The sequence below is a fragment of the Nanorana parkeri genome, unplaced genomic scaffold (assembly GCF_000935625.1).
Source record: "Nanorana parkeri isolate BGI_ZX_2015 unplaced genomic scaffold, ASM93562v1 scaffold898, whole genome shotgun sequence".
NCBI classification, from domain to species: domain Eukaryota; kingdom Metazoa; phylum Chordata; class Amphibia; order Anura; family Dicroglossidae; genus Nanorana; species Nanorana parkeri.
This window is the reverse complement of record NW_017307166.1, coordinates 228,787-241,762: the sequence shown is the minus strand read 5'-3', so window position 1 is coordinate 241,762 and position 12,976 is coordinate 228,787. Positions and strand designations below refer to the sequence as shown.

General features: G+C 41.4%; 1 protein-coding gene across 1 annotated transcript in view; it reads left to right on the top strand.

Annotated features, from left to right (window-relative positions):
• FAM188B2 (family with sequence similarity 188 member B2) overlaps positions 1-12,976 on the top strand; it is a 45,229-nt gene that overhangs the window by 19,420 nt on the left and 12,833 nt on the right. Inside the window, exons 4-7 of the mRNA XM_018565886.1 lie at positions 6,170-6,337; positions 7,556-7,675; positions 11,281-11,375; positions 12,702-12,867. Coding sequence (XP_018421388.1) covers positions 6,170-6,337; positions 7,556-7,675; positions 11,281-11,375; positions 12,702-12,867 — 549 coding nt within the window. The remainder of the gene's footprint in view (positions 1-6,169; positions 6,338-7,555; positions 7,676-11,280; positions 11,376-12,701; positions 12,868-12,976) is intronic.

The window sequence follows — 12,976 nt, the reverse complement described above, 5'->3', positions numbered from 1 at the left end:
ATATATTGCTATGGACATAAAACCACAGCAGATGCAATTCTCAGACACCGCAAATACTGTATGACGATACACTGTATGACGATACACTTGTATGCACCAACTATGAACTTCCCTTATTTGCTCCCATTTGGTCTGGTAAATATACTATTAAAAGCATTTTGTTATACTGTATGTGTTTGATACATGCCAAAAAAATTCCTTTTGATCCTGCCAGAAATTTGACTTCTGCACCTACTGCACTGTTATCAGTTAGCATTGTCCCCAGTTCTATCTGTGTACTACAGAGCACTTCCCCTTTATGTTATGGAGAGGAAGAGGGGGAGGTATCTTGTACCTGGGGATGAAACCGGAAGATGAGGAGGCGTTTCTTGCGACTCGTATCCTGCGACCCTTGGAATTTGGAACAGGAGGACGCAGGGCAACAGGGAGCACGAGTGCCACGGATTGGAAGCAGACACCGTGCAGGAGACTTCCTGTAGAGAGGTCAGCAAGCCAAGGATCAAACGGGGCGGGCAGCATAGGAACAGACTCAGGAGCCAGAAGTTGTAGTCGAGTAAGCCAAAGCTCAGATCCAGCTGACCAGCGAAGCACAAAATCAACAGACAAGAGCAAATCCAGAGAACAGGATGAGGTCAGGGGTAGGCAGCAATCAGAAGAGTAGTCCAGAGCAATTAAAGTCAAACAGGTCACAGGCAAATCTACAGAGGCACAGACAACAGGCAACACAAGCTGACAAGACCATCAGCAATGTGAAGCAAGCAGACTCATCCTTATATAGTCACTTAAGTGAAACGACTACTTCCCTTCCTGTGCGCCATCCGTCCAACGTCTTCCAACGCAACTTGCGCATGCGCACTATGGCGTGCTTCCCGAGATTGGGCTTTTGTGGCATGTGAGGCCGCCATTGTGCCCTTACAGGAGGTGTTCTGTAGCCCTAACAAACTTCCTGTCCTATGGTGATAAAGTAAAAGATCACTTTATAAATCTTAAAAAAATAAAATTGATCCCCAACCATTATAGCTTCCCTAGAAAACATTTGCCTACTCATTAATAAAAGTGGACGTTTCTCTGAGAATACTTCTCAGAGCAGACTTTGGGGAATGTTGGTTTAGCATAGTTAAAATGCCAATTTTACATTGAATATTAGCTCACCCATGTTAGTAAAAAGCAATTAAAGCCCAGTGTCCCCAGATTCCTATTGCAGATTACATGCTTGAGGGAAGCAGTGAGGGGAAAGATGGCATCACCAACACTAAGGGCCCATTCACACCAGATGCATCGGGGGTGCACTGGCTGCAGCAGCTGTGATCTTGGTATAGCTGCTTCAGGTTACTGCCGTTTATATACGTATTACGGCCCTGAAACGGGTAATCACCATATTTTAATAGGAAAACGGTTCATGCCCACCAGTGTTACCCTTTGCCAGAGAGCCGCCATAAATGTATTAAAGACTGAATGGCATTTGCTGTATTTTCTGCATTTCATCCATTGCATTTTAAATGCAAGGCCCATGTTCAAAGGCACTGCTGTGAAACTTTTTTTTAACCACACTTTTCCCATATTCCCCTTCAGCGGTTTGGCTATATTCTGCATTCATGTTCATGAATGTATCCATTGGAAGATATCTATCCAGCAATGATGAAAGTGTTTCATTATCTGGTAAGTGAGACGAGAGAGGCGGTATCCTGGCAGACACTGGTAGAGAGGCTGCACTTTTCCTATCAGTCATCAGAAGTGCCTTCATCTGTGACGTCTTCTGTTACATTGTTACTATGAATATTTGCTCAAACACACTTCTGAATGGAGACACCTCAAAGCTCAGTTACATTGAATTACTCCAAGAAGATGTCAGGAAGAAATCAATAGTAAGTGGCACCCATTTTCTGTGTTGTGCTCTGATCCAAGGGGTTCTTATTCAGCTATATCAGTCTTCTAATGCTTATCAGTCAGGAGAAGGTGAGTGTTAATGCGCTGTAAAACATACAAACTGTTCATATGCACCTATACTAACATAGATACACAAAAATGTACTAATATACACACAGCATTTTATACTCTTTATACAACAAAAGCAGCAGTTTGATAGTATTAAAAAATATTTGTACAACAAATGTGCATTTAGCTCATTTATCAATATAAAATGTTAAATGAAAATTATATTTATTTATCTATTTATTCTAGACATTGTAAAATCATGTGATAATGTTAGGCATCATAACTTCTAAACAATCTTAATGATATAATAATTGGATCCTTTAAAACACATCTGTCAGGAAGCAGAACAAAGCACACGTTGCATGGTTTCTGGAAATGGAATAGTGTTAAATTTGTGTGTAATATTTTAGTTGCACATTTAGCAGTCCACAGGGCATTGCATACCTCAATCTTTCCTTATTATATGCTTAAGCTGGTAGTAAGGTTAATTGGTGCCTTCATGAACTCTAATGTATTATACCCAAAGTTCAGATTTCATGTTGTGATTTGAAATAAGACTATCTGGAAAGCTTAACACTATTGTTTAGGCATTGTGCAGGCACTTAGATGGTGGCTCTGACCCCTGCTAAGTGTCCTGAAAATGCCGGGTCTAAATGTGTGTACTGACTCAAATGGTTTAGCTCACACTTTGTGTTTGGACGTTGGGATGCAATACATGCTAATTTCGGTGTTTGTAGCATGAATGCCTATAGTTTTCTATAACTTAGCCTGGCAGGAGGGTATGTGAGCCACAGCCATAAGCTGCCCATAAAACAGAACACGGTGGATTGTCTTGTGTATTCAACACCGTGTGGGCAAAGTTTAAGCTGGCCATACACTGGTCGATTTTCGAAAGAACTTTCATATGAAAAATCTCATTAGCACATTAGAAAATGCCATCAATGACTTGATGAATGTCATTCAAAATAGCACTTCATTTTAACTTTTGATTTTTGAATGGATGGAGTTTCCCAAACAAAAACCACATTCACTGTAAAGCCGGGTATACATGGCTGCTAACTCAGTTCAGCTAAGAATTTTCCAGTGGGCTCCTTCGATCAGCTGATCAAGGAATGCCAAGCGGAAGGGTGCCAACAGCAATACCCACGTCGCAAATTCTGACCGGTTCATTAGGAACCTGGCTTTAGAAATTAATTCATTCAACAAAATGTTTCCATCCTACTCCTTCAGTTTTTACCAATATGATCTACAAAAATGAACGTCAATTTGACCCCATTAGCTATTAGTAAATCTAATGAACGTTCTGAAAACAAATTTTTTCTAATGAAATTCTAGCTGTGTATACCCAGCTTTCCATTATGGTTAGAAGTAGTAACATTTCTCTTTTACATAACACCAGGTTCTGATTTGCAGTTCTGACATTTGCCAAAAGAGCTCTTGAATCTGAGGATGCATTAGTAGTTATAACCAAAAATCAGAGCTCACCACAGTCAGTATCTATGGCAATTGTCCCAGTATATAAGCATTGTAGTTCTGCCAGATTTGGCAATATTATCTCTCACACACATGTGGCCTTTATCTACCAGGACTGCTTTATTCCGAGTAATGTACAGATATGCAATAAATTACAATACATTGTGCAGATTGGCATGCTTCTAATCCCTAATCTGCAGTTAAAAAAAACCTGACAGCTCTATTGGTATGGACAACACTTATACTTCTTAGCTTTGTTAAGAATCGAGTAAAGTTTGTGCGTCCTCACTGTACATTGCACCAAAAAAGGATTTCTGTACAGGACATGCTCACTTTGGTGTCAGCTAATAGTACTGGGCATTTTAATTTAAAGTATATGTGAAACACATTTCTTATAAGCTTTAACATTTTGTTGAGTCATTTCAAAAGTACTTTGCATTGCCATGCCATTGCCATGAAGGTAATTTGTGCAGGCATTTCGTGTTATAGGGTGTCAACGCTCTGTCTCTGCTCTTCCATTGAGGACTACAGGCATGGTCCACAGTTGTCACCACCCTGTCAAATGATGTGCAGCAGTGGCAGAAGTGCATGCTTGTAGACAGGGAGTAGCTGCTGATATGAAAATAAGGATAGAAACAAAAGTGAAAACAGTCTTATTTTTTCTTATTTTTTTAGAAAACAAATGGCAATTGTTTATGATACAAAGTGCTTTAACAAACTAAATGCAATTTAGTTAGTATTTCCATGTACTTTATATAGAAGTCAGCTACATTCTGTAGTGGTGCAGAGGTCAGTGAGAGGACTGTAAGCCATCGTTCACACCTGAACGTTTTGTAGTGCGTTCTACGCTCGACGGACGCTCTACAAAACGCTCAAACATCTAAATCCCATTGTATTCAATGGGTCTGGTTCACACCTTGGCGTATTTCAGCCCGTCCCTAACGCGCTACAAAACGGCCCACGCCTGAAAAGGTACATGTACTACTTTGGGCCATTTTTGTTGCGCGTTTCCAGTGGGATACAGCCAAGTAGCCCTCGGAAACGCGCGTTTGTCGCGCGATTTTTTTAACGCGAATCGTGGTAAAAAAAACATGCGACAACCGCGAGACAGACGCGCATATGCAATACGCCTAGGTGTGAGCCAGGGCTAAGGCTCTGTTCACACCTAGGCGTATCGAATATGCGCGTTTGCTGCGCGTTTCGTGACGCGCGTTTTTACCGCCAAACGACAAACGCGCGTTTCCGAGGGCTACTTGGCTGTATCCCAATGGAAACGCTCGACAAAAACGCAGCAAAGAAGCTCATGTACCTTTTTCAGGCGTAGGCCGTTTTGTAGCGCGTTCAGACGGGCTGCAATACGGCAAGGTGTGAACCATACCCATAGAAAACAATGGGATTTTCATGTTTGAGCGTTTTGTAGAGCGTTCCTAGAGCGTTCAACGCGCTACAAAACGTACAGGTGTGAACCAGGCCTTAGGCTTCGGATGAGATTTCAGTCAGTAATTTCTCAGTAATTTTTTTACTCTGCTGTGGCTGCTTTAAAAAAAAAAACACGCTGTAAGGCACAACACTTTAGTTTTGATGCATCTGAAATCTATTTAGCAGATTAAAACTATAGGTTTAGTTGGGCTTAGCAGCCCATTGATTTTTCATAGGCTGCCAATGCACCACAACACAGCCAAAGATGGACTTGACCCATTATTCTAAACACAAGCACGTGTGTCGTGGTGCAATGCAGTGTGGATGTGTCGCCTGCTGCTGAATTATTCCCATTCAAAATGAACATGCCACTAACTTGCATTGCAAAGTATGGTAAAACGCACATTACCACAATGAATAGGTTTGAATGGAACGTTACACTTGCACAATGTTTCCTTTACCCATCATTCACATGACTTAGCATGGTGTCAGGTATGGTATGGAGAGAAAAGGAGGGAATAAAGTTACTTTCAGATGGAATCCATAACCAATGCAAGAGGCATACACAAGTTTTCACTGTGGCTTTTTTAACAATCCATTTTATGGGCACCTGAGGAAAACATGGGTTCTGCTTTTTCTGACCTTCTTATGAAAATGCTAGTAATTTGGCTATTACGCTGACCATTTGGCTTCTGTTTTCCATGAGTCAATGGGGTTGATTTACTGAAGACAAATAGGCTGTTCACTTTGCAAGGGGATTTTCCCATAGCTTAGTGAATGAGGTGAAGCTCTGCTGACTTCCGTCATTCAATTATGTGCAAAAATACAGTTTTCTGCGTTTTGCTTGCACATAATGAGGTATCACCACATTCACTAAGGGAAAATTACCCTGCAGAGTGAAAATGTCTTTCCACAGAAAACAACCTATTTCCCTTTAGTAAATCAATCAACCCAACTGACCCAGAGCAGAAGAAGAGATACCAATCGGGAAACTAAGAGCTTATTATCTGCTTGCTCCAGGTGTATAAATGAACACTATTGAAGCAAGCAAGTCAACATGACAGCCTGGCAACTAGTATTTGTGGAATAAGAAATCAGCAATGGCAGCCTCCATGTTTCCCCCAGTAAAGGTTTCCCTAAAATCAGTGGACTAACTACAATATTAGAGAGTTTCACAGTTGTGTACGAGGAACAAGCTGAGAAACATTAGACTTGATGGCACAATTAAATCAGCTGCAGATTATGTAGTCCATTCCAACTCATCAAAATCCTTTGCAGTTTTACTTTTCTGATGTGACAAATATATTGCTGTGACATCTAACCATGTGCAATCATTATTAAGACTATCCAGGATAACCATAAAGGAGACGAAGAGAATGAAGACAGATCTAAGACCTCAAGCAGCAAGAAGCATGGCACCTCTCCTGGCAGTGTACTATATTCTATCCCAAGAGAACTGATAATCTCTTCAGACCTTGGTGGCCAGCCTATCACAATTGAAATGGCAATGGTAAGCAGAGCTTGTCAATAAAACAACACAGGAAACCTAATCCGTATTCAACAAAAGGCCTGAGAAATCCTATCTCCTGTGCTGTAAGATGCACAGTGTTATTAAATGCCGGGGTGGATGGAGGATGTTTCATTAAGAAAAAAACAAACCGTAATTTATTGATGATGTGATCTAAATAAAGCAATTACTTTACAACATACAAAGTAGCAGTATTTAAGACATGAAAATGTACGCAGCGTTATTTAATAAAGTAGCACAAAGAGCAATGAAGAGGTGCGCGCTGCAAGAGCCCACCTCAGCCAATCAGAATTCAGTTTGTGGAAACCAGATTGCACTGACTGGTTGCTGCAGATAACTGCCATTTGTACATTGCTCTTTCCTTTACTAAACAAAGTTTATTCAGTCTGAAATATGTAATATTTTTTGCAGTTCTATTTCTGTCCTTCAGAGATAAACTCTGTTTAGTCATAGTGATAAACAATGGGACTTAAAGCAGAACTCCAAGGAAACAAAAATATTAACCCTTGCAGTGGGGCTAGCCCCACATTGCAAGGGTAAGGTACTCGTTTGTGTCTAGGTTTAAAAAAAATATATGTACTCCCCTGATCCTTGGAGCCGGCCAGCTCTTAGCTCAGTCCCTTCCACCTCACTCCCTCTCTGCTGCAGCAGTCTAAGGATCCTCAAGTGATCACGTTCTATACATAGCAAATAGGATGTGAGGATATCGAGGGACATACCATTATTGCAGCAGAGTAGAAGACAGGCTGAAGGGAGTGTTGTCACAGCTGGCCGGATCCGAGGCTCGTTTGAGGTTCCACACACTTATTACCTATGCGCTGCAGAATGTTCTGCAGATTGATATTAGTCAGTAAATCATCATAAACATTAAAGGGTTTACTTCTACTTTAATTGCAGCGATTACATGCGAACAGTCTGCAAACAGCTGTGGGCAGTGGCCACTGTCATTGTACTATACAGTGCCTCTCTCCCACAGCAGATTGCATGAGTGTCACAGAGGAATTTGCAAGACTCATGGGATCACCAGAGTGAATAGGGTCTTAATGTTTTATGTATGGTTTGGACATTTTGTGGGCCCACTGTTTCTAAAGATTTTTAGAGAATATGATGTTTTGTTTATTTTACATCAGTGTTTTTTAGGTATAGTTAGCACAAAGTGTGTTTTATTTATATTATTTTCACAATTATTTTTCTTTTCAGGAGTTGAGAAAAATTCTGTTTGGAAACACATTTCAAACATTTAACTATGAGTGGAAGAAATCATTTTTCAAATTCAGAGAAGCATTTTCAACCCTGCCATATGCACTGGAAGCAGAAAAGGTAACAATTAGTGTAAAAGATATATAACAAAAGAGGTAAAAATTAGGCTAGAATTCAAGGGGTGTCTATGATTACCTCTGTAACAATTAGTTTAACAGAATCCAAAATCAATCCAAAAGTATGCTGTTTCCGATTACAAAGTATTTCTAAATGTTTGATCGATGGCAAAGGTAAAAGGCTTCTATTTTCTAATTTTTAATTGAGTTTTTGTTTAATAATAACAACATATGTTGAACCTATTATTATTTCCATACAAAATAGCCAGTATCTTCACAGGTCAGGCTTTCATGACATTATTCACCCTAAAGCTCCATTCACACCTATGCGTTTCTTCGTACATTGACACGCACTGCGTTAAGGCAGGCCTTTTTATTTGAATAGCCGCTTAACAAACCACAGAGCACAAGGTGCAAGTGCATTGCTTTGTATTGCATATGTGTGTGTGCGTGGGGCTGCCAAACAATATGAATGGCACATATTCCACATTTGAAAGTGCATGAAGGAACGTGCATGCATGCATGTGAAGGAAGCATAGATAAGACTACATCCCTGGCCTACCCATTCAGGCTTATTTAGTGCAGGGGTACTGCAAACTGACTCCATGCAAAGCGTAGTAACTAGACATGTGTGATTTGTTTTGTTCAGAGTTTAAATTCAGATGAATATCGGCTAATTCGGACATTTGGACGCATCCGAATTTCCAAATGAAAGAAATAACTAATCCAAACATGTCTGAATTTTTTTATAACAAAATTCAGATGCATCTGAAATTTTTTCCCCCAACAGCAGAAAACAAAAAGCGTGGGGTCCCCCCTAAAATCCCTTACCAGACCCTTGATCCGAGCAGCACCCCGCACCACGCCAGGTCACATGCCTGCAACATGGGGAGGGGACCCCCACAGAGTCCCATGATATCATGACTCGCTCCGCCTCTTTGCTGACATTCGGGAGCATACCTGTCATTTGCGGCTGGTGTTAATCGGATTCAGATGCGGCAGCGTGCGTCAGGAAGTTTTTCTTTCAGCGAGTTGGCGTGATTGACGTGTGGATTACATCAGTGGGCATTTGAACTACCTAAGAATGGACCTCACCAGGGGCCGAACTTCTGCCGGTGCAGCCGGTGCGGCTGCACCTGGGCCTGGGTCTGTGGGGGGGCCCAGTGAGGTCCGGTCCTGGCCAGCCCCATTGGTGGAATATGGGGCAATGCAGGGTCCCTGTGACTCACTGCTCCGTCTCCCGGCCGTGTCCCTCGTAACAGGTGTCGGGAGAGAAGTATGTGTGTCAGATGCCCCGCCCCATGCACACAGTCTGTCTGGGATCCTGTGAGGCTCTGGACAGGTGAGTCTGAATGAGGAGTTGGGATTCGGGTATAACTGCCCACTGTGTGCTGTTATTTCGTTTTAATTCGAAAAATGTATTATTACAGGGACGATTACACTGAAATAATCTATTTCTCTGATTAAATGATCACAGAGAGGGCCGCTGTTCTATCAAAGTTTGTGAATAGGTTGGAATATGTGACCGCCAATAGGTGAGGCATTCCAACGCTTTGTCAGCTGTTTCAGGGCAGATTGGCATCGCAGATCGTATGTGCAGGAGAACCAATCTGCCCTGGAACAGCTGATCAGTCCTGAAATGCTATTTCTATCCGATTTTGTGAGTGCGGTGAAATGTGAGATCGCACTCACAAAGTCGGATAGAAGTGACATTTCAGGACCGATCAGCTCCAGGGCAGATCGGTTCTCCTGCACATACCATCTGCGATCCTGATCTGTCCTGGAACAGCTGACAAAGCGTTGGAATGCTTCACCTATTGGCGGTCACACATTCCACCACTGAAAAACTGGGAGGGATTACATTAAAATGTGTGATCACGTGACCGATCACACATTCCACCGCTGTAAAACTGGGCGGGATTACATTAAAATGTGTGACCACGGTCACACATTCTAACGTAGTCATAAACTTTGATAGAACACCGCCATTAGGGGGTACGGCCGGAGTGATCCGCTCCCGCGCGCCCCTCCATCTTCGGGAGGGGGGGGGGTTTCAAGATAAAATCTTGCACCAGGGCCCTTTGTTCATTTGGTCCGCAACTGGACCTCACTCATGATCATCTGGCTACTACAAGGATATCACTGGGAACACTGGGGGACCATGTGAACCTCCACTGGTCTACTGCCTTACCCAAATTGACCAAGTAGTTTAAAGAGATATCGCTGGGGACAATCATTCCCATTTGAATCTCAGCTGGTCTATTTCTACAGTCATACCTGCTACAGAGAAAACACAAGAACCTCTTTTTTGAAATTTCTGAAGTTTTGGCTTAATGCAGGAACTGCTAGCCTCATCTTAAATAGGGATCTGACCTGCACTACACAAAACTGAATTGGAAGGGGCGCTGCCAGAGAGACTTTACTAGGGTGCCATACTCCCACCTTGCAGAGGGTCAGCTTTTAGTTACAACACAAGTGCAAGCTATTTCAGTACCCTGAAGTGAAAAACATCTGTGAGTGTTAAGTACAAAGATGTACTTGTTAAGTAAGCCTGTTTGTGTTTTTTTCTCTATCCTGGTGGGTAGACTTTGTGAAACGCCATCATTCAGAGAACTACTTCATCCTGAGGTGCCACCCAAGGCATAGGCCACCTGATACCAAGCAATGACTTACCAATGATCACTCAGCTTTGCTATGAAATTAGTAATCAATCTCATGCTGCCTTTCAAAGGAGTTCCAAGGTTACAGATAACAATAAAATCCTTAATGTCTAACTTTACAATTTGTAATGGCTCCAAATACAGTATGTGGAGTGGAGTTTCAGCTTATTTTTGTTTTGTTTTAGATAGATTGGGGAAAAGTTGGGAGGTTTCTCCTCTGGTGCAGATAAAACTCAGAGGGTTTAAAAGAGAACATCAGCTGAGTCTGTCACAGCCTATTGCACTGGAAGTATTAAAATATAAAGCATGCCTGAACGTACTGTGGAGAATTCAGAAAATGATTTGCCTCTGATCATAAGTGTAAAAATCTGTGGACAACAATAATTATTATATCATGGAATTAACATCATATGAACAAAATGTTTCCTAGATTTTCGAGGTCCTTGGTGCAGTGTTTACTTGGTTAGACGTTAAATAAGCATGATATTACAAAAATAAGTGTGTATAAGATGGTTTTATTAAAGAGAAGTAAAGCATTGACAGAGCCAAATAGATATAATAATATGAAACCATTGCAAGTATTGTTCCCTTGATACATCATCGGCCTCTTTAATTTTAAATAAACTCACACAGAACTGAATTCATGTAAGCCATGATTTATGAAAGTTGACTTTGACTAAATGGGTAACTGCAGTCAGGATCGGTTTGCAGAATTGGCAGCTCTAGTATGACTGTACAATTTTTAAAACAAATTGCATCAGGCGGCATCTCATTGGGTCATGTATGGGGAGTGCCAGGTGTGCTTGCTGTCTCCTTTCCAGCTAGAGAATCCCAGGTTGCTAAGAGCTCTACCTCCTAGGGATAATGAATGCAGTGATCCTTCCTAGAATTCCCACCTTCAGTGCTGAAGGTAAATTACATTAATTAACATTTATTTCACTCTTCAAAGGGAGGAACAAGAGCAATTCAGATGGTGGTGCAAGCGCACATTATTAAGTACTTGCAGTTTACAAAGAAAGATCAAGAACAAAGCTCCTTCAAGAGGTAAATCAATAAAGCAAGTAAGAATGCAGTGACATATGTTGAAAACATTTTTGGGATGAAAGTGGCATGAGGTTATTATAGTGTCCACACCCCATTCCCCATTTTTCCCAGGGAGATTCACCCTCTCTGTTAATCCTGGTGACCATTGTCACCTAAACTAAAAGCTCACTTTCCGATCATCTCCCTACAGAAAACAGTGACTGTCAGTCACCGCTCGCCGCAGGGATTCCTCCCTCCCCTCTCCGATCCTCCAGCGCTGAGTGGAGGACACGACAGTATTGTCGGGATCCATCCCGGCTGTGGCGCTCTTGCGGCAATATCCCCCAATATATTTTGAGCTTTGGGTCACGGGGGAAGGTTAGTATATGTCCTCCCGTGACCCTAAAGAGAACTATGGGGGAAAAAACTTACCACATAGTTCTCTTTTAAATTTGTCTGATTTTGTTACATTTAAGGAAAGCATAGACAACCTTATTCAAAACCATTTATTATGGTATCCTGCAAAATATAGCTGCCGCCACATTTGTTTGGCTGCCTCCCTCCTGCTCTCCTTCATTATATTAACATATTTGGTTGTAAATATGCATTCCACAGCTCAGCCGTTGCTGTGACACGGGGAGAATAGCGCACAGCACATGTGCAGTTGTGAGACAGGAAGAGTGCTGGTGAGACAGAGGGAGAGAGTTCTCTTCTTAGATGCTGGTGTCCTGGGCACACGCACAATGCATCTCTCATCCTAGATTCTGTGGAGGACCTGATAGATGTCATTGAATGGATGTTTTCTGGCCAGTCTTCAGGGAAGCCACATTTGGCCTACAGGAATCCATTGCAAGTATTTGCAATGTAAATTAACGTAAGCTCAGTTTGTCTCCACTAGAGAAAGTTTTTTGGTTTTTGTTTTTTTTAAATACTGGAACCCCTTTATTGTATAGTACATTTTAATAGAAAGGCTAGATCAAAGGAGCTGGCTATGAGCAATGTAAACAAACTTGAAATAAAGGTGAGTTGAATACATACCTGTATTGTATCCTCACCTATAAACCTATTAATGTATTGTACTGAACAGTGTCCTGACAACCATAGCTACGATTTTCCATTAGAGTGCTTTGTGTTGAGTCTCTCCTGCTGTGAACAGACCCAAACAATACTGAAGTCTCCCCAGGAGTGGATGATAAGATGCAGTTAATTAGTGTGACTATAATGCGTTCACCTAATTAATGTGCTAAGTATACAAATCAGTGGGCTAACGCATGACTGTACTGAATGTATCGCTTTCTATATATAAACACTATTTTTAGTAGTAATATATATATTTTTTTGCTTTAGTTTATCTGAAATAAGCCAAAAACAACAAGAAAAGGCCCTAGCAGCATCTCTTGCTGATATTCTTTGGACTACAGGAGCCATGAAGAAAGCTATAGTCTGCCTCATCACCAATGAATCCTATTTCTCAGAAAGTCCAAACTACAAAACTGATAATTTTACGGAAAGGGTATGTATGTATGTATGTATGTATGTATGTATGTATGTATCTATGTATGTATGTATGTATCTCCAATCTGCTCCAAAGCAGTGACGCGGTTCAGCACCAAGATGCAAAA